General features: G+C 53.2%; 6 protein-coding genes across 6 annotated transcripts; 4 read left to right on the top strand and 2 right to left on the bottom strand.

Moving 5' to 3' along the window:
• Positions 1-389: 389 nt before the first annotated feature.
• A1O1_08184 (uncharacterized protein) lies at positions 390-1,976 on the bottom strand (the record flags this gene model as incomplete). Its single annotated transcript, XM_007729046.1, has 1 exon — positions 390-1,976. One exon carries the CDS (start codon positions 1,974-1,976, stop codon positions 390-392), a length of 1,587 nt encoding a protein of 528 aa, XP_007727236.1.
• Positions 1,977-2,814: 838 nt separating this feature from the next.
• A1O1_08183 (uncharacterized protein) lies at positions 2,815-5,796 on the bottom strand (the record flags this gene model as incomplete). Its single annotated transcript, XM_007729045.1, has 3 exons — positions 2,815-2,954; positions 3,012-5,440; positions 5,492-5,796. 3 exons carry the CDS (start codon positions 5,794-5,796, stop codon positions 2,815-2,817), a joined length of 2,874 nt encoding a protein of 957 aa, XP_007727235.1.
• Positions 5,797-6,707: 911 nt separating this feature from the next.
• Positions 6,708-8,741, top strand: A1O1_08182 (pre-mRNA-splicing factor CLF1; the record flags this gene model as incomplete). The annotated part of the gene is made up of 1 exon (XM_007729044.1): positions 6,708-8,741. One exon carries the CDS (start codon positions 6,708-6,710, stop codon positions 8,739-8,741), a length of 2,034 nt encoding a protein of 677 aa, XP_007727234.1.
• A 1,924-nt stretch (positions 8,742-10,665) lies between these two features.
• A1O1_08181 (uncharacterized protein) lies at positions 10,666-13,038 on the top strand (the record flags this gene model as incomplete). Its single annotated transcript, XM_007729043.1, has 1 exon — positions 10,666-13,038. The coding sequence occupies one exon, from the start codon at positions 10,666-10,668 to the stop codon at positions 13,036-13,038; it is 2,373 nt and encodes a 790-aa protein (XP_007727233.1).
• A 2,757-nt stretch (positions 13,039-15,795) lies between these two features.
• Positions 15,796-16,986, top strand: A1O1_08180 (uncharacterized protein; the record flags this gene model as incomplete). The annotated part of the gene is made up of 1 exon (XM_007729042.1): positions 15,796-16,986. One exon carries the CDS (start codon positions 15,796-15,798, stop codon positions 16,984-16,986), a length of 1,191 nt encoding a protein of 396 aa, XP_007727232.1.
• A 1,890-nt stretch (positions 16,987-18,876) lies between these two features.
• On the top strand, positions 18,877-21,279 carry A1O1_08179 (uncharacterized protein; the record flags this gene model as incomplete). Its single annotated transcript, XM_007729041.1, has 2 exons — positions 18,877-18,955; positions 19,058-21,279. 2 exons carry the CDS (start codon positions 18,877-18,879, stop codon positions 21,277-21,279), a joined length of 2,301 nt encoding a protein of 766 aa, XP_007727231.1.
• Positions 21,280-21,683: the final 404 nt, after the last annotated feature.

Below are 21,683 nucleotides of genomic sequence, written 5' to 3'. Positions count from 1 at the left end.
CCACCCATTGCGGTCCTGCATTTTCTGAAGAGGTTATTCTTGTGATGTCCCTGCTTTGCTCCCCCTGGCTCATGTTTCTTCCGCTCACGCACCAATCGTGAAAGCCGTTTATGTAAGTGCGCTACTGCTACCAATGGCCTTCTCTACAATGTAAAGATGAAACGAGGGCATGTTCGATTGAGTCTAACCTTGCTAATAGGACATTATTCAGCGGAGGAAACAGACATGTAGTGGAAGAATGTACGCTTGGGTCAGCAAAAATCAATTCGTCATTGCAGAGGACGCTGCTGCGAAGGTCTCCTCAGGACGGCTACACAAAAGTTCTGTACACGCTTGCCAAAGGACGAAAAAAGCCCGACGGCAGCGACCTCTTGGTTCATAGTTTACCTTCACAGGGCCAAAGTCCCCAAAAGTAGACTTGCTAGAGAACACGCGCATCCCAGCATCCAAGAATCCACCGACACACTTCTCGACGCCGAATTGGGCGCGGCCTTGCCCACGTCGGAACCGCCACTAACACTGGCGGCGCAACTGCTGACTCCGCAGCCATAGCCAGACGGACAGCACCCGCCACCAACGTCCGGGGCGCATGTGGTCCAGCCGTTCGCGCAGGCGCCGGTCAGGAGGGACCCCGGAGCAGTGATGCCGCTGCCGGTGGGGGCCACAATGGTGAGACTGCCCGTGTCGACGAGGGTGGTGCTCGCACTGGCCGGGCAGGATGTTTTGTCGCAGTTGCGTCCGACCTGGCAGCAGCCGCCTTGGTAGTAGGCGCTGCAGGCGTAGAAGCCGGTGGGACAGCCGCTGACGGGCGTCGACGTCGGTGAAGAGGTGGGCGTCGATGTGGATCGGGTGCTCGGACCTGGCCCTGGCACGGTAGTTGTCTCTTCAGTGGTGGTCAGGCTTGTCGGACGCACAGGTGGTGCTGGGGTTGGCGAGTCACTGCTACTGCTACTGCTCGTGGAGGTGGAAGATGATGGTGGACAGTTGGCAGAGCCGCATTCGCGATCGATCGGGCAGCATCCGCCGCCTAGAGAGGCTGGACACGACCGATAGCTGGTCGAGCATGTCAGACTGTTGCGTGCGGACGATGTGACCGTGACGGTTCGGGTGACTGTAGAGATCTGTGGCGGGAGGGTTGCTGTACTCGAGACCGAGGTCGAGGTCGAGGTCGAGGGTTGACTCGTCAGTGTCAATGGTGGGGACGATGAGATACTTGATGGACTCGAGACAACCGGCGTGATGGTCGTGTAGGAAGTGACGGTTGTCGTTGAAGGAGTCGGCACGGTCAAGAATGTAGCGGTAGAGGTCTGCACACACCCGACATCATAGCACGCGTATCCAGGGATGCAGCAGCCGCCGCCCGGATTGTTGGGACATGAAGTGTAACCGGACTCGCACGTCGAAAGAGAGTCCGCACAGACCTGCCCTTGCGGACAACATCCGACGTCACCTAGGCCCGTATCTTCTACCACTTGACAAGTCGACCCGGTCGCGCAACAGCTGTTAGGACGGCCGATGGAGGTGCAGGACAAGGTCCCGGACGGACATTGGAAGCCTCTCTTTTCGAAGAGATGCCAGCCGGGCAGCCGCAGGTAGGGGCTGATGGCCCGCGTGCTGCCTCGGCGAGAGTGCATCCGCACCGGCGCATCGAAGGAGGTGAACAATGTAGCGTTCCTGTTCGTGAGACTCGAACGGTCGACCAAGTCTTCCTCCTGCTCGAAGCCCCAGTACTCCAGGTAGAACTTCTCCCCAGGGTCGGTGCTCATCTTTCTGACTCCCGTGACTGGCCTCCTCTCTAGCTTTTGCTGGATGTCAATGTCTCGCTTCATCAGCACTTCATCTTCCGGGTAGTATTTCGCATCGGGCGGCAGATCGTACGGCCAGTTGGAACCTTGACACACCACCGGCGCGGCGGTACTGGCGATCAGGGCAAGGAGGGACGTCGGAAGCGCCGCGAGTCGCAGCCAGGGTGCCATGGCGGGAGACGACCGATGGTGACTGCGATGGGTGCTGGCAATGAACGGGAGGTCAAGTGGAAGTGGAGGGTCAGTTGGGCGGATGGACAGAGCACAAGAGCTGCGATCCTGGCCAGGAGGACAACATGACTAGAGAGCACAAAGCATTAGCAAGTCTTACGGTGATAGTGGTTTTCCCTTCGGCAGCAGCATGAAGCTGTAAACTTGGTAAGATGGGTCGATATGAGTTGGCAGAATGCGAAGGCTGGGAGGACAATCAATGGTGATGAATCTTGATGGTTCAGGTGTCTTCCCCTGCGAGACATGGTCAGTGGTGGACTCGAATCAGAGCCAGATTGATCCAGCTGCGGAATTGGCTAACCAGCTATCTACCTCTTTGTGTCTGTCTACTTAGGCTCTTGAGATCCCGGAGTCTACTACGTACTGTACAGTCGGACTATTTTAAGTTGGTATGGTGAGACCGGGAATTTGCTATCCAGCGGTAGGGACGATGCGGGCAGGATGCGGCCACCCCGGCGCATTGATTCATCGTTCAAGGTCCTGGTATCATGGTACCAAACAATTGCTACTCTTTGGTAAGGTAACCCAGCACCAAGTCACTGTCTGCCGTAAGGTAGTACTACGTACTAGTTCTGTACTCGGTATACAGCAAGTAGCAGTGTCGAGACAGCCTTGCGCGTGATTCAGCATATTGTCCACCGAGTCACGATCATTACTTCAAGTCCTCGAATCCCATTTGACTCGCAGAACAGTTCTTGCTGTTCAGTGCTCAGTGTTCATTGTTTACTGACCCTGCCACGTTTCAACCACATACAACATCATAGGCCTCGAGAAGAAACTAATATGTGCCCGCTTTTAGTCCCTTCAATGACCCCAAGCTCAACGCCAGCCCTTGCGAGCGTGAGCGAATCCGAATGAATCCTACAATCGAGTTGTCCGTTGTCTTTTCTATGCTCAGGTTCGCCAACGCATCCTCGCCTACATATCTCGGTTAGTAAGGTGTCCATGAGTTAAATACAAGCGGGTTCAGCTTACCAAAAACACTGCGTGCGTAAAGATTGGCACTCAGGAATTGACAATCACCTTGCAACGCAGCTTCGGGAGTGAGGCATGTCATGTTGGTGCTCTTCATCAACTGCTCCAAAAATTCGCGCAGAGTCTTATCCGTACTCTTGCTGTTGATGTTGACTTTGTTCTCCCATTCAAACTCGGTCCACATGGTTCTAAACGCCGACTCCGAACATGTCGCCGGCTGAATGTAATCCATGATGTCGGCATGGACATCGTTTAAAATGACCACGTGCGTGTCAGTACCAGAGGGTGAGTCGTAGACAACATTGCCGAAAATCACGCCGGTGTCGGTGCTTGACACCTTGATGGTAGACTGCACGTTGAGGAAGTCCTGTGGCCCAAGGTTGTGAGTCGTTGGTCTTTCTACAACCTTGAGGTCGCCCAGTGTGGCAAACTCGACCGACAGGTTCTGGAGGGTCTCATTGGTTTGGTTGACCAGGAGCACATCCAGAATGATATCAAACTGGTGTACTTTGACATACGCCTCAGCGTAAACCGGATCCGAGAAGCCGGTGAGTTGCACGACACGACTCAGCTTGGACGACAGATCCTCAAACGAGGCATCGCCGCCCGTGGCTTTCTCAAGGTCGAGCTCCATTTCGTCCATTCCATCCGCTGCGTTTTTCTTGGCCAGTTGCCGGATAGAAAAGACATCGTCCACCTGGACCGCCGTCTTGGCCTTCTCCACCGCTTCTTTGGCAGCGCGTTTCTTTTCCTCCGCCTGCACCATTGCTCGGAAGGCCTCTCGTGTGTCATCCAGAAACGACCTTTCCAGCTCTTTCCGTTCTGTAAACTCTGCCAGCGCTCTTACGCACGACATGATACGGTCAATAGAATCCTCGTCAATTGGCGCCTTGACGAATTCAGACTGTCCAACGCGGATGATTGAGATCATGATAAGCATGGCTTCGGCACGCAAAGCATTGGTGCGTTCCTGATCCGAGGAGATCTCCGAGTGTCGCATCACGAGTTTGGTAAGAGTGGATGAGAGTACCGTGCCCAAATAGTAGTCGCCGTCCAGAATGAGCTGCCGTAGAGGTGGTTTCTGCGCAGCCTTAACTGCTTCCAACCGCGCCTGTGCCGCCGAATCGCTGGTCATGGCGGTCTCGGTCGCATATGTGCCATCTGCTAGGACTTTGGTAGAGCTGCTGGGTGTTGACTTGGCGGCGTGGCCATTGACTTGCTCCTTCGGTTCTGCATCCTCGCTAGATTGCTCATCTAGTAATCGTTGCTCCGACGCAAGGATCGGGATCTCCCCCAGACTGGCCCGGATTCGTTTCCAGGCTTCTTTGATATCATTCTCTTGGAGAGAATACTCGCCAATCACCCACAGCGAGCCACGGTACACCTTGCCTGCTCGAACTTCACCCAATGTCGACACTAATTTCTCCACGATCGACGATCGAAGCTTCGGGAACTTCTCAACCACTTCCTTGACAAAAGAAATAACTTCCACAGCGGAGCTGTTGTTGAAATCAGCAATGAAGTCCATCAACACGTCAACCACGCTGGCTGCAATCTCCGAGAATTTGATGGCACAATGGTGAATGGACTGAATCAGCAACTGTCGGTACTCCGTGTTCTTTTCATACTGTTCGACAACAGTCTTCCCCAACTCCTTCTTCAGCAACATGACAATCTCTTGTACATTCTTGCTCGAGACCATCTCTAGGGCAATGCTCAAAGCTTTCCGTCGAACATCCAGATCGGGACTCGACAGGACGCGCAGTATTTCCATGGCCAGGTCATCGAGCACACCTTCATGTCTTTTCCTAAGTTGCTCTACCCGGTCAAGCACAATAAGTTTGACGTTGTTGTCCGCCTCCTTAATGCTAAGTTCAATCAGCTTACCAGCGGCAGCCTTCACTGCCACGGGGTTGCTGGTGAGGGAGGTGAGTGTAGTAGCAGCCTCGTAGACAACAGTGCTAGTGTTGGCCTCGAGCAAATCGAAAATCAGGCGCAGATATCGGGCCTTGTTTGCTTGATTGTGTATCGCATCCTTCCGGATGAACTCGAGCTCCACCAATTGTAGCAATTCGTCGGCGTTGGGAATCCCATCCAAAACACTAGTGAGATACTCCAGAGCTTTCTCGTGACTTATACTCATCAAGGCGGCAAAGGCGTTTCTCTTGCAGGTCGTGTCCGTCTCTCCGGCGAGGAAAGTGTGAAGCATCTCAGGGGCATCAGGGATGAGGTGCTGCGCATGCTGATACACCGAGGCCAATGCCCACACAGCGTTCTTCCTCACATAAGCATGCCTATGGTCGAGGCATGTCTGGGCGGCGGAAAGGAGTGGCTCGATGAGTTCGGGCTCTCGCAGTTTGGAGAGGAAGCGTAGTGTGTTTCCTCGGACGAACTCGTTGGGATGCTGTAAGTCATTCCGAATACCATTACTAGCAGTGGTCAGTACCCGTGTCAAGGCCTGGGGACAGTATCAAGCATACCACACCAGAATCATCTCCTGCTTCAGCTTGCCATTGGCATCCAGCTTGGGACATATCTCGTAGTAGAAATATAGTAATTTCTTCAACGGCTTGCTCTTAGATGGCATGACAAAGCGAATGATGTGCATCAGGAGGTTGGGCATCGGATCGCCATTCAGCATCATGATCAAGATCCTCCGCATGGTGTCCAGCTTAGTCTCATCGCTGCCCTTCTCAAGCTGGGTCTTGAGATCTTGCTGACTGGGCTGGTCAGCGGTGTTATCGAGGTGCACCAAACTGTAGGAGTGATCAAGGAAAGACGCCATAGTTGCGAAACGTGCAGCTGCCGCCAAAGACGGCAATCAATGAAAGAGTCGGGTAGTCAATCGTTGGTGGGAGTAGTCGAGTGAGGTGAGCGGGAGGAGTTGTCGCGACTGTTCAGCACATTGTCCAGGAAGGGTTGTGAAAGGATATCCTTCCAAGCCAGCGGTGAAAGTACTTGTTCACCGAAACAGGTAGAGGAGATGGGGTGTTTGCAAGTGAACAATTTCTTACAAACAGTCAACTCGACAACGACCATCGCGAGCCAGGGGACTCGGAGAAGTGTCCAAATGCCACGACTGGTAAACGCGATCATGGGGGCTTGGCAGCACGGGCATTGAGTCACTCACGTGATCATTATCACTATCAACAACCCACTAGCATGAATTAACTGGGTATCTTATCTAATCACACTAGTACCTACCGGCCAGCCAGATTACAAAACAGTGGCCCTGCCAGATATGGCTATGAATATAAGCAAGTCTATAGTTGTTATAAGTAGCCAGGATTGTATATAGAAGGTGTAGAGGAATAATACCGTTAGTTGCGATGGTTTGACCTCTTTTCTCATTTTATAACCTGGCTCGCTCCCGCTCTACCAACAGGCAGCATTTAGTACAGAGGAGTATTAATGGTACTAACCGCAGTTTTCTTCGCTTCCTTGGCATCGTTTCTCCGCAGGATCGCCGAGTAGCGCTGGTGCTGGCACTGCGACACCCAACTCAAAAGTTCAATCTTCTGCTACTCCTGCTGCACAACATTTCTAGAGTGTAAGGGCCGCCTTTTCCGGTCAGCTCAGGTGGTTCCGGAGCACTCTGTGGGCACCGTACAACGTCGCTCACGATTTTGACCGCCAACAATACATCCGAAACCTTTGACTTCCTCGAAACCGATCTGAACATCGGCTGCCTTGAACATGGATTCCTCAAGAGGCCCTCCGAGGGTCAAGAACAAGGCGCCTGCGCCTGTGCAAATATCTGCAGAGCAACTGCTTCGTGAAGCAGTTGATAGGCAAGAGCCCGGCGTACAGGCGCCGACTCAACGTTTCGCGGATTTGGAAGAACTTCATGAATTCCAGGGTCGCAAGCGCAAGGAGTTCGAGGACTATGTTCGCCGCAACAGGATTAATATGAACAACTGGATGCGCTATGCGCAGTGGGAGTTGGAACAAAAGGAATATCGACGTGCAAGGTCCATTTTCGAGCGGGCCTTAGATGTCGACAGTACCCATGTGGCTCTATGGATTCGATACATCGAGGCGGAGATGAAGACAAGGAACATCAATCATGCGCGGAACTTACTGGACAGGGCTGTCACCATCCTACCACGCGTCGACAAGCTTTGGTACAAATATGTGTATATGGAAGAGACGCTGGGCAATATTCCTGGGACCAGGCAAGTCTTTGAGCGATGGATGAGTTGGGAGCCGGACGAGGCTGCCTGGTTGGCCTATATCAAGTTGGAGAAGAGATATGGCGAATATGACCGTGCGCGAGCGATCTTCGAACGGTTCACCATTGTTCATCCCGAGCCACGAAATTGGATCAGATGGGCCAAGTTTGAGGAAGAAAATGGCACCAGCCAGCTCGTGCGGGATGTGTACGGTGTTGCCATCGAGACACTAGGCGACGACTTCATGGATGAGAGGCTCTTCATCGCCTACGCCCGCTATGAAGCTAAGCTCAAGGAGTATGAAAGGGCTAGGGCGATCTACAAATACGCATTGGACAGACTTCCACGCTCTCGCTCGGCGTTGCTTCATAAGTCTTATACACAGTTCGAGAAACAATTCGGCAACCGAGAAGGTGTTGAGGACGTCATCCTGGCGAAGCGGCGGGTGCAGTACGAGGAACAGGTCAAAGCCAATCCTCGCAATTACGACGCGTGGTTTGATTTCGCAAGATTGGAGGAAGCGGGGGGCGACGTGGAGCGTGTGAGAGATGTTTACGAGAGAGCTATCGCGCAGGTTCCGCCGTCGCAGGAGAAGCGACACTGGCGGCGATATATCTACCTGTGGATCTTCTATGCGCTGTGGGAGGAGATGAGCAATAAGGACATTGAGAGGGCGAGGCAAATATACCAAGAGTGCCTGAGGCTCATTCCACACAAAAAATGGACCTTCGCCAAAATCTGGCTCCTGAAAGCGCAGTTCGAGGTTCGCCAAATGCAACTGCAGGCAGCAAGAAAGACACTAGGTCAAGCCATTGGAATGTGTCCGAAAGACAAAATCTTTCGTGGGTACATTGAGCTGGAGAAGCAACTGTTCGAATTTGGTCGATGTCGCACTCTCTACGAGAAACAGCTTGAATGGAATCCTTCCAACAGTCAAGCTTGGATTCAGTTTGCCGAGCTTGAGCGCGGGCTCGACGATCTCGACCGAGCGCGGGCCATTTACGAGTTGGCGATTGAACAGCCCACACTAGACATGCCCGAACTGGTGTGGAAGGCGTACATCGACTTTGAAGAATATGAAGAAGAGTACGATCGAGCGCGGACGCTGTATGAGCGGCTCCTACGCAAGACCGACCACGTCAAGGTCTGGATCAACTATGCGCGGTTCGAGATCAATGTGCCTGACCCCAACGAGCCTGAAGTGGGCGAAGACGAAGAACAGCGGGTCAGCGAGGAAGCCAAGCGCCGGGCGCGCAAGATATTCGAGCGGGCGCATGAGCTCTTCAAGTCGAGGGAGATGAAGGAAGACAGGGTGACTTTGTTGAATGCCTGGCGGTCGTTTGAGCAGACCCATGGATCGCCGGAGGACATTGAGAAGATCGAGAGACAGATGCCTCGCAAGGTCAAGAAGAGAAGAAAGATCGAGGAAGACCGGTTCGAGGAGTACCTCGACTATGTCTTCCCGGCGGACGATGAGAGTGCAGCCAAGATGTCCAAATTGTTACAGATGGCGCACCAGTGGAAAGCGAAACAGCAGGTCAACGAGGGAGGGCAGTGAAGTGGTGTCACGAATAGGTGTACTTGGCTGATCGAAGGAGAGAGATAATGCCATAGACCTGATATCCGGGACCTAAGGTATCTGACACTTCTTACCATTGAATAGAATAGTGCTACGTACCCGTCGGCCACCTTCAGGACTGTCTGGTATACTACTACTAGCAGTAGTACAGTGCTTCACTTCAACCAATTGGCTCGATATTCGGTGTAGGGTGACTCCAAATTTAGGTACAGAATAGAAGCACGCCTTACCACGATACCCCTGAAAGGAGAGGGCAAGTGTACCTTACGCACTCTGTACTGCTGGGCGCTGGGAGTAGGGGCGTGGGGGGTCACCTGGTCCACTGCACGTCATCTATCATCGCAGTTTGACACCCACCGCCGCAGCATCCTTATTACTCCTCGTACGCCAGTCGCTCCTTCCCATCTCTCTAGTGACTGCGTACCTGCGCAAGAGCCCGTAATCCGTCTGCACGCGTTACCGTTTTCAACCTAGCTCCAACTGCTCTCCCACCAATCATCTCTACTCGGCAAACACTGTGAAACATTTCAGAAGAAACACCCCTTAATCGCGACATCCAGCTCGAGTCTGCCACATCCCATCCGCTTCAACAACCCACTCCGTCATTGGGTTCCCTCTTCGTGTGACAATCTCGGTCGGTCAGATCACCCACGGTGCCAGAATGCTATGCATCGATTTCTTCGAGGGTGTCTGGTTGAGCAAACACCCGAACTGACCATGTAGCAACGGAAAATGCTATACCACAAAGGCAAGAACAGAGGCATTCAGAGTGCCAGTGCTACATGGCTTGTTCATACTCACCATACCCTACTGAAACTAGCTTCATTTCTTCGGCGCCCGCCATCTTCTGCTTTGCTTCTAAAGCCTTCCTCCTCTGCCTGCGACTATCTATGCCTTCTGTTCCAACCAGACTGGCTAACCGACAGACTCCTCCCGCATTTCGCAGTCACACAACTCCCCCTTACACCTCCATGATTGACGGTTGACCTCCTCAGCTGCCCCTTCTCCCGTCCATTGAATCTCAGAGGACATTCAGTGCGAAAAGTATGCGCCTACTTGCAATAATTGGAACGATTTGAACAACTGAAGATTCAATGCATAATTGAGGATTCGATACAGGACGAGCACGATCCACTCGACCCACTTGCTCAGATCCACGAGACGAACTCCTTGTTGTCAACTCTGCAACGGCACCTCGCGTTCTTACTTGTCCCTCTCAAAAGCACTACGCAGGGCTTTTCGAGTCTGAAAAGTGCAGGAAAGTAGGACTCACTGGATCAGTCTTGATAAACGGCGACGGCATTACATAGTTGCTCCCAAGTCCAGTTCTTCCAGCGAGCGGTAGGTCCGTCGGACCACGCGCCTACAGTTACGCGCCCTGAACACGCTTTTGATGCTCTAGACGTGGATGACTGATTGCTCTTGGTTGGCCGTACTGATCGAGACTTCCGTTCTACGATCGCCGCGTTGGCCTGCTTTGGGACTTCCCTTATCCACAGACAGCTGTCAGTCCATCGCATGATCAATTCACTACCTACCGCCAGAATCCCCTGGCCCAAGCTTAGGCCATCTCTACGTTCAAGCTAGCCTTTGTCGCTCGAGAAACACCCAACGCGACCACTACTCTGCACGCCGAAGACCACGTCCGAGCACCCTCATGAAAAGTGACCGTCTAGACGAGCCTACACCCGCAAGTGCGCCGCCATCTGGCACAGCAACCAGTTGACCCTCTTGCCTACACCACTTTTGATTTGCACCGTATACTCCCACCCCTTCGGAGACGCTGTACCGACCTTACCTATCGAGACCAAACCTTCATTGCTGATAAACAAGAGAATGTATATGCACATACGGATCTGACGAATGCTTGGGCCAGTTGCGGTGAAGAGAGCTGACGTTGGACATGTCAGCACCTAAACCTCCGATCGCGCTCAAGAACCATTGCTCGATCATCCATAATGGGATCGTCTACGTTTATTCGCCTGAGGCTTTCCAGTCGCTCGAACTGAAAGAAGGAAGAGAGTGGAAAGAAGAAAGCAACGGAGTGTCAGTGACCGGGGCGGTTTGCGTCAAGGGTGGTGTGGACGGAGACAACTCAAGACCAGCGCTATATGTTGTCGGCGGCGCCGCGAACGCATCGTCTTCCAACTATCCAGGCTTACAGCGTTACTCAATCTTGGACAAATCCTGGGCAACCATCACGCCCGTCGTCCCTGTCACTCAACATCGCCAGAACCATGGAGCTGCCTACCTGAATGCATCGTCATCACTATTGGTGTATGGAGGGTCCCAAGATGGCTACACAGGGCCCTCCTCTGAGACGTTTCTTCTCGAGATGTTTCCGCCATATCGGGTGTTGGCATATAGCTCAATTGCGCCTCCAACAGTGAAGCCGTTCGTGCTTCCATGGACAGAAGATCGCGCTTTGATGGTCGGCGGAAGCACTACAAATGTGAACATCTTTACTTTTGGCCCTTCCGACGGATGGCAAGACCTTGGTCTGTCACTGCCGGCTTCGCTTCCTGATCCTTCTGTCGCGCAATGCGCGCTGCTTTCGTTGGACGACAACAGCAAGATCCTTCAGACTTTCGATCTGGGCCAGTCTCCGCCCACAGTTACCTCAGACGTCCTCCTGAATCCGGGTGGCCTTCCTGCCGCTTACAACGAAACAGTGGGAGGGCTGGTTTCAACCGCAAGTTCCACAGCCACTCCGAACTCCTCCTCGAGATCAAAAAGGGCGATATATCTGAACAGTTATCCGACATATAACAGCAGTCTCGGGCCGTCAACCAAGCGGACGGGTTTCGACCTGGCGCAAGACAACGACGGACTGGTGGCGTTCATCGGTGGTAACGACAACGATCCGCTAGTCTTCTTCAATCAGACCGCAAATAGCTGGGTCCCACCCACTCAACTACTCGGGACTCAGGAAATCCCATCGACCACTCCCTCAAGCAGGCAGCCATCGGCAAGTGCAAGTGCCACTTCGACCAGTATTGCAGCCAAATCAGGGTCATCTAACAAGACCCGGTGGCCGACGATCTTGGGTGCCGTACTTGGGAGCATCTGCGGGGTGGCGGCAATTCTCATTATTCTCCTGCTCTGGATGAGAGCAGTTCGCAAGAAGAGAGCGCGGAAAGAAAAGCAAACCGAGTATGCCGATGGCAAGCGCAGAAGTGGTGAATACCCCCACGAAGAAAACGGGCTACATCCCCTTTCGAAGGCTGGACAACCCATGGGAAGAAGCCCGGTGCCTTCTACGGTCATAACCGAGGCGGACAGTACAGCTATGTTTGGTGGCAGACCAGACCCCAAACATCTGATCCGGCGGGTCTCTTCCGATCGAGCTCTACCCGGGTCCCGCGCCTCTAGTATGGGCCTTGGACAGTCGCTTTTCAAGCGTGAGCGGGAAAAGGGGTCACTGACCATCTCCAAACCGATGATGCCTGATCTGGGCGACTACGAAGAAAGGCCCAGCATTGAATTGGGTAAGGCGACCCCCGCCTACCTAGTAGCTGCGAAGCCAGCTCCTGCGCGCAAAGCATCTCAACGCAAGACTAACGATGGCTGGGGGAGTTATTTCCACGGCGAGCCCGTCCCCGAGAGCCGAACGACGTTTTTCTCCCGGGGCTCAGGTGGTACAAATCTTACCAAGAGCGAGTTTTGGCCCGGTTCAGGGGTGCCCGAGAGCTCGACACGGTCACCGAAGATCATTTTGCGAGACAGCGCTGGCAATCGGCTGGAAGCACAGAGCGTTGCTGCGGGAAGTCCCAGTTTGAAACATGGGCCTCCCCATTCGCAAAGTCGAGGATTTCAGGCACAAGTGTCGAGAGCGACATCGGTGGCGACTACAGACACTAATGATGACAACGAGTATGAAGACGAGCAATATGAGGGAGCCTTTTCCAGTGGAGTTCCGGCCAGCGTTCATGACACGGCTTGGACCCCGGTAGGCAATACTTGGTCGGGTCCAGCTCAACGTCCGCTGAACCCCCCAAGCAGTTATCTGGCGGCCCAGGAAGCTGCAGATCCTTTGCCAACCTCGGCGTCAAACGAGACGAGCGACAGCTCAGGAACGCAAAACTCGTCGATACCCCCCTTCCCCATGCCGAATTCGATACGGTCGATACAGCCCAGTGGAGGACGGCGACCATCAATCGGGCCTGATACGCGACAAGACGAGGCTGGCGACTATTTCAGCCACGTACGAGTACGAAGCCGCACGCCGGACAACACGGACATGTCGTGGATAAATCTTGGGACTCAAGCCCGGTGACTCTCGAAGCGGTTCTCACAGATGCTCTACCAATTCCTCCTTGACGATGTGGCACGAAGGCCGCCGGCAAGCATGCCACAGGCTCGGCAGATGGACTCTGTTGAGGGCCGGAATGAGATGTTGACGGAAAGGCAGAGCCTCTTTCGCACTCGATCCATGCCTCGCCGGACTCAGGCGTATCACTACACTCTGCAAAGTGCAGCAAGAGACAGCTGGGACGATGAAACGGTCCCTGAATCACCAACCCTTCCTCTGGTGATGCGGGAGGTGTCTGAGGATACAGAGAGTCGAGACAGCAAGAGATTGACCATGTAAAGTGGATGCGGGATTGAGATGTTGCTAACCGCGATATCATATTCTGCTATTTACTCGCGGGGCCACAAGACTCTTGGTGACCTGATCAGATCTCGCGAAATCAGAATACTGCAAGGACATTGATACCCATGTCTGGGGATTTATGGAGACGGAGTGATGATGATGCCATTATCTGTATCAATTAGTGTATCAGTACGCTTAAGGCACGATAATGTAATGATTTCAAGTTGATATGGGGATACGATCTCTGATGGGAGTATTCAGCTCATAAATACAGTTGACTCCCACCATTCTGTTCCTGAGGACGGTATCCCAGGATTCTCTTTTCACACACTCGATTGAGGTAAGGACTTCGAGAGGGTGAGGGGTGGAAGAAGATGGAGGGACGGAGAGCATCATGAAAAGCGTCATACCAATCATCAAAGAATGCACGTGGGAGAATGACAAGCGGGCGGAAGAGAGGAATTTTGTTGATCCTGATCAAGATGATCGGGACCATGGACCCTGATCAGCAGAAGAGAACACTATGTGATAGTATAGGTGTAGGTGGTTATCAAAACTACCGGAATACAGACCTCAATCAATGGGATTCCGCAGGATGCTTCCTTCTGTCTTCTCAAAATCTCACTTGTCAGGTATCAGAGCATCGTCGGCTCCTCAGCATCACTCCTACATTGCAGTACTAAGTACAAGGTTGTACCATCTCCTCCGCAATTGCCCGTTGCTACTTTCAACTCTCTCAAGCGACTAGGAGAAATAGGTCGCAAGGGGCCTCCCTGTAACCCGCCCTGGCAATTTAACCTTGCAGTGTTGACTCCTGCCAGTGTTATCTTCATCGAGGTGCGTGTTCTCGTATTCCGAGATAGCAAGACCTGTTCACTCGAAGGTTACTGGCGGTTTTTGACTTGGTCGACCGAAGAGAAGGAAAGGCGAGAACAGCGGCAGATTCATTCTCTAGCGTGGAGTTAAAAGACACACAGCATTATTGCAAGGAGATGCGACAAAGACCTCATTCCCTCTCCAGTGATGACCCCGACTTGCGATATCATGCAATTAATGAGGCCGTAGCAAGCATGTATCACACACAGTGGTCACTTACTTTACTACCTACCTGGTAAGTAGTACGTATTGGGGCTTGAAATGAAGCCGGGAGGAAGTCTGTGGTGCTCTGTTGGGGGCTTGGGAAGCCTCCCTAGTCCAAATATTGAGCCTGTTATAGCTGGCATCTCAGCCACGAACAGCGCCCAGCACGCCTGAGAGGATTCAAGCCACGCTGCCCAAGAAGCCTAAAGCTCCCGGTTCAAGGGTTGAGGACTCGGGCACTGCAGGGGCCGCTTGACCTGCCGAGGGTTCCCTTTGCATGAACTCGTTGGGTGCAGTGGATGTTTGACTCACTAATAAATGACGTGCCACTACTGTTCATGTGGCTGCCAGCTGGATTATCATTGGACTTTCAAGCTCCGATCTGCCGCGACATCCACCTTTCCGGGTCACGGGGCGTGGTGGTGACGATGATCGATGATCGAAGATCAATAAACATGGTTGATGGTTGACGGCTGATGAAGTGGTTGTTGTCTCCCGCCACTGCCCGAGGTTTGGGGCAGCCACACCAGTGACAGGCATCTGACTTAGAGACCCCTCGCCCAATCAGCCAGTAACAGTTCATTACATCGACGGGTGTTAGGGGCTACTCCTCCCCTAACAGGTACTCTCGCACCTCCCACTATCCTACGATCCCACAATCCCGCTATCCCGCTAGGCGGCTACAGCTAAAACGCGCGTGCCGGGCATTATTCCCTGAGTCCATCACTGCTACTATTAGTCCAGTCCGCTAGTAGCCCGCTTTAACGCGCACCCACGACTGCCAACTGTGTCTCCTCTCCTCCTTCCAGTCATCCCGCTGCGCTACATCTCGTGGCTCTATCTCTCGGCCACGCCAGTCCAACAAACCAACTGGCAGGCTGCAATCAACCATCCAACGCGCATCAAGCACACACGCACACAACGCCCTGCTCCACCCCGCCTTGTTCTATCAAGAACCATCACTCGTTGCAATCTCATCTTCGTCTTCTTTTCTTCCCATCTTCCTCGATTCAAGGGAAGATAACTGCTGCACCGAGACCTCCGCTTAGGTTGTCTCTCTTATCGCCACCTCCACGCACCTCAGCTCCACTGCCTGCGTCGCTACATTTGGTCTACATCGACCTCTTGCGCAACCTTGCCGCTTCAGCCAACCTCACAGTTCGTATCGAAGTCAGCGGAATTCGTTTTCAGGACGACGTCGTGTGGTGAGTCTTTCATACCTGCAGTGCCTCAAACCAAAGCTATATCACCACCGCCGACGCGTCGCCAACTCACGCCTTCTCTAATTCATCGCACAAAACTGACTCATTGCGTGTCTAGTTCAGCTTCACACGACTCCATCGCACAATCGCAGAAACAATGGCTCCAAATACCATCTCCGCCCTCGGTATGGCGCTCAACGGCAAATCCGCCTGCGTCGATATTCCAAAGCCGCGCGAGGCCACGCAGGGCCGGGACAACTTTACTGTTGCACCGGCTGCTTCCTCCAAGAAGCATCCTGGCATGCTACCCACTCCTCCCAACTCCATCTCCCCTAATCTTCCGCCTCATGGCCGTCGCCCGAGCGATCATCATGGCCCCATGTCGCCGAAAAGTACTCAGCTGGATTCGGATATTGATTTGCAAGATGCTCCTGGCAACCCGCAACCGACCGCGCTGAGCGCCGAGGCTCTGGATAGCTTGGGTGACTTGGACAACGCCGGGGCTATTACCCCCGGCATGTTGGCCAAGCATCATTTGCCTGATATCCTTTTGTCTCATGGTCCTCTCGCCATCCGGCACATCATGGGCTACCTGACAACCTCGGTGCCGGGTTTTTCACGCATCACTTCCGCCAAAGCCCGTCGCTTGGTTGTCGCCGCGCTTGAAGGCAAGGGTGGTGGTCCGGAAAATACGGGCCGCGACGGCGATGTCATTTTCGAGAAGGTTGGCTGGGGAAGATGGGATGCTCGTCTCAAGGGTCACCCACCAAGAGAGCGTCAAGGGTCTGCCATGACTCCCCCAGGCAGTCTGCCATCGTCTTACTCCCAAATCGGACTGCAAGTACCCGGCCAACGGTCCTGGCGTACCGCGTCCGACAATTACGGGACCAGCTACACCGGAAATTCCGCCATCTTTTCTCACTCGGAAATGGAATACGAGGACCAAGATATGCTGGAACACGAAGCCGACAAGATGTCTTTAGATGGCAACGAAGACGGCTATGTGTCGTCCGTCGCCCCCGAACCTCTTGACGTGGATCTCGGAGACGGAGAGATCACTGACGAGGAAGATTGGGCTAGCATCGGCGCTGAGGCACTTCGTGCAAGATCACTTCCCAACGCTGCCCGGTCTATTCCTGGGACTGGCCGTCTCTATCAACCCATCGCGACTTACTCATATCAGCCGAGATATCGATCCAAGACTCCCGCTGAGATCGCTCACACCGCCCCAAGCGACCCTAAGCCTGTTAACCCTCCCCACTCGTTCTCGATGCCCAATGGCGCTGGCGTCAACAACTCCCAGGAAAGAGCTGCTATTGAGGCACTCTTGAGTCTTGGGTCGATGTAATACTATGACCACTTTTTGGAAGTCCAAACGCTCAATTCTTCCGGGCGGGTTGGACGGTGGGCGGGAGTTTCGGGCAATATGGGTATTGCAGGCCTTGACGCAACTCACTACAGAATGCACAATGCTCACAGCATTCTTTTATGGCTGAGTCTTGGTGTCGGTCAACAGCTGCATGGCGTTCAGGGGAGGGTCTTGTATTACGACATTATTCCACTTACGACGATTTGATGACCTTGAGCCGCATGGGCTAAGCTGGCTCGGTTTGGTGGACGACCTTTTTTTGTGTTTTGTTTTATTTTTATCGACAGTCGTGGAGACCGTCATCAAAGACTACAGCGCCATTATTTTTGGGATGCCCTTTGTCAAGGCGTACGATCGCCTCCACCAAGGGGACCACCGCCTTATATGGCGAAGACATTCCTTCAGCATCTTCCATTTGTTATACACGCTCCATCCTATGCTGCGCAACCGGCGGATCCCAGCACATGCTTGAGGAGCAAGCAAGAGAGCGGATTCCAGGAAATGGAGAAGGACCTTCAGCTTCAACTTGTCCAGCAGAACCTCGATTGACCGGACATCTTTATTGATTGTACTGGAAACATTGGATCTGCCGCTCCGTCATATTGAGTTATTGCACGGAGAGATAAGTGGTTCGAGATATTCATCTCTCTTGCGGTGCCTATGCCCCTCGCAATCACGGAGGTATAGCCATAGCTATATCGCATTATTCCTTTTGTTTTTGGGGGATTGAACCAGGGGGAATTTCGCTCTATATGAGCGTTGTTGACTTGGTCGAGTTTAGGAAGGATATATTACCTGGCCTAAATTGGCAAAGCCGGAAGAATTTGGAGGGGAGGGTGCGGTGACTGTCGAAATGAAGACAAAGCGGCCAGCAAGAAGAAATACCTCGGACGGACAAGGAGGTGGCCTGAGATGGCACTGAGGACAGGTATCTTCGGAAAAGGTGTTTCTCTTGCATGGCGTCTTTCCCTTCCAGAAGCCGTTGCTCACGCCGCTCTTTCCCAAGTTCGGCGATAGAGCAACGATGTCGGCCTGGGTCTTTTCTGACTGTGACCTTTGAGAGTCACATCCGAGGCGCTTCAGAAGGCGGGACTAAAGGGGAAGATAGAGAGAGACGTATAAGAAGAAGCAGATTTATATTGGTAGTCTAGATTGGGAAATCCATTTGTCTGCCAAAGAAACGACTGTCTCATTTTAGCAAAGCGTAGGAGTGGAGAGAAAGTGTCATTGCAGACCGCATCGTGCAACCCCGAAAGGCGCAGGCGGACAAGTCCTTCTCGTCTCCAACTCGAAGGGTTGAAGTGACGCTGGTTATTTCCTTTCTCTACCGCACCAAGCACTTTGGATTGACCTGGGCAACATGCTGCGTCGAATGATTGCAGATATCGTGAGGGTCAGGCGCAGTATGGAAGTCTCCCTAATAGATGATGATGCAAAGCGCAGGCAGTCGGAGGAAGAGGAAGAAGACGACGAATCGGGGTCAACTGCAGAAGGGTTCATCCTGGGGTAGAATCTGGTTGGCCTCGCAACCGTAGGCTGCAAACAAAGAAACGTTGCCTGCGCTGCATCATCCCGATCCCAGTGCCAGTGCCTGTGCCTTATTTGCCTTGGACCGAACGTCTCTACATATCGACGACGTTGACTGTCCCGGAAGTTAAGTCTTGAATCTGCACATTATTGTTGTTTGTTATACATCTCTTTCATTTTCTCACTGTCTTCATTCGCCTACCAGTACCCTCCAAGTATATCGTTACCTGCTTTGTCCTAATCGTTGTTGAAGCCTGGTCGCGCCCAACATCCAACACAACACATGTGCATCATATGCCATCTTCTGCATAGTCCCTATTGTTAAAAACACAACCGTCCGCAATGTTTCACAGACGCAGCAGCTTGGGTGGTAGGAAAGTGTCTCCGCCTCAACCAACTTGCATGACTGCTGAACAGAAATGTATGTCCTGTCTCTCTCTTTCTCCTCCCCTTTTCCTTCGCCTGACGAATATGCCTCCTCGGAGCCCTCCATTTAAGTCTCGATACTCACAAACCTGCTCAGTGACTTATCTCGAGAACCTCCGGAACAACCGTCCTGCTCGACCGACCGGTTCCCGCCCACCCCCGTTCCCATCCAAAGCCCACGGCTCGATAAGTTCTCAGACGGCCCTGTCACATTCCGACTCTGTCCCAAGCCTCGCCTCTCTCGACAGTGACCACCAGCAAGATGGAAACCCCGCCGGAGACGAGCATCATCCTACAGTACACAAATCAGTGTCCTTTTCCTCCATCCCGTCCTCCCTTAGAGGTCGGCCGCTCGCACAACCTCCCGGGAGTGAACTACCGATAGTAAAAGGCAGGAAGGTGTCTCCTACAGCAATTGTGCAGGTGCTTCAATCATCAGATGAAGGTATATACATGGACTCAACAACCCGGGCGCTAGAGAAGGAGGAGGCCCATAATCTACGAGAAGCATTGGAATTCATTGACCAGAAGGATGACGAAAAGAGGATCTACGAGGCGGCCCAAGATGAAGCAGCTGATTTGGTCTGGAAACACCAACACCCGAAAGCTGCAGAGGAGGAAAAGTCTGCCGCATATCGCAACCCTGAACTGAAGTCCCAAGCGAGAAGACAAAGCAATGGCCAACGACAACCCAGTGGCTCCCGAAAGGTCTCATTTCCCAACCCCGAAAGCCGGATATACGAGGAACCGGAATTCAAAGAGGGGACTGTTGCAGAATCTGTCAAGTCTCCAAGTACCACGCTGCCACTGAGAGCAAAGTCCAGAAATACTCTTCCCTGGCTCAGGAAAAAGCCATCGAACAAGCCAGACAAAAGTCCCCTTCCAGACATTCCCAGGGTCGATCGAGTTGAAATCCACAAAAACATTCCTACCCAGTCACACAATGCAGGCTATACAGCTAATACTCCTCCACGAGGGCCATCCATCGATGTCATCGAAGAGGTGGATACACCCAAATCGACCGGTACCTTGGAAATTCGGAGTGAAGAGATCCGAGCAGCAACCAGCATGAAGAGGAAGGATAGGAGTCCCAACCTCCCGACGCCGACAGCCGTCAGCGACCATCTGGGTCGACCCATCGTCAGCTTCGATCGATCTTGGAAGCCCTCGAATGACTCGCCCAGGGCAAGTCTAGATATGGGTAAACCGGTCATCAAACTAACTGCCAGTGGGTCTCCTACAACGGCCAAATTGGGTGAGAGACCCTTGCCTAGACCCGGTCGCGATGTCCCTGAAGTGACTGTTTCCGCTCCTGTTATTCCCACGATCAATCTTCCTGATGAGACGCCACGCCAAAGACCCAGTATAGCGATACCAGATCTTACCGTGTCTGCTCCAGCCGTACCGACAATCAGTCTTCCCGATGATGGGCCAGGAATTCCAACCATCAGCATCAACGACGAGTCAAGTCAGTCACCTGTGACGACAACCAGCATAGCTGGTGAAACCAAACCACCTACGAGGCCCCTACCTCAGCCATTCGCGGCGTCCCCACCCAAACCTGCACCACAGAAGAGCCTGTCGAGCCGTTTGCCCTGGCTTTCTCGACACTCACTGCCAACGGTATCATGTTCGAGCTGCGCACTTCCAATCTCTGGCCGCATCGTTACCGCGTCCGGCTCCAGTACCAGCAACCTCAAAGGCCGCTTCCATCCCGAATGCTTTTCCTGCCACCACTGTTCAACGCTGCTGGAATGCGTGTCCTTCTACCCAGAACCGGACCAGAAACGTGCAGAGCGCCTGGAAAGTCTAGGCATCGATCCCAATTCCGCAGACGCGGCCAACGACCCTCTGCGGTTCTACTGCCACCTCGACTTCCACGAGTTTTTCTCCCCCCGCTGTCGCTCGTGCAAGACCCCCATTGAAGGCGAAGTCATTGTCGCAGCCGGCGCGGAGTGGCATGTCGGACATTTCTTCTGCGCCGAGTGTGGCGACCCGTTCGACAGCACGACCCCGTTCGTGGAGCGCGACAACTACGCATACTGTGTCTCTTGCCACACCAAGCGCACCTCGGCACGCTGCAGGGAGTGTAAGCAGCAGATCTTGGACGAGTTGACCGTCGAAGCCCTGGGCGGCAAATACCATGAACGTTGCTTCGTCTGTTTCGAGTGCGGAGGCGGCTTTGGCGACGAAGGACGCTTCTTCATCCGCGACGTCGAGGTCGCCCCCACGGAGAAGGAGATGCGGAAAGGCATCATGCGCAAGCTTGAGGAGAAGGCTGTCTGCGGGCCTTGCGAGGAGAAGCGGCTGAAAGCCTAGGCCCCGACGAGTTTTGATACCCAAGCGACCCTCGGCGGATGAATGAAACGATGGAGTCTACGGCGCAAGGAAGCATCGGCCGTCCCATGTTGCTGGCTGCCGCGTCTTGGAGCTGGTTGTTCAATGTCTAGCCTTGAAGTGCCTTTAATTTTCGAAGACTGTATTGAGAAGCATGTAACAGCGCTCCGACTTGCAAGCAGATAGAAGAGACCCAGGCAGATGACATGGAAATTTACACAGTCTAGTCTGTTTGACCTCACTGAAAGTGTATTGCCCGTAGTACCTACAGTCTACTGTTGGGTAAGGCATTTTTGCAAAATCTCAGCCTTGCTTATTAGCGTCCAGTGGCTCGCAGTTTTCGCTCCCGAGTGGTGTAGTAGACCTCTACCATTTAATATTGCAGA

This window comes from Capronia coronata, assembly GCF_000585585.1.
Source record: "Capronia coronata CBS 617.96 chromosome Unknown acBCG-supercont1.7, whole genome shotgun sequence".
In the NCBI taxonomy this organism is placed as follows: Eukaryota; Fungi; Ascomycota; class Eurotiomycetes; order Chaetothyriales; family Herpotrichiellaceae; genus Capronia; species Capronia coronata.
The sequence above is the reverse complement of the archived record's forward strand: the minus strand, read 5'-3'. Positions and strand labels throughout refer to the sequence as shown.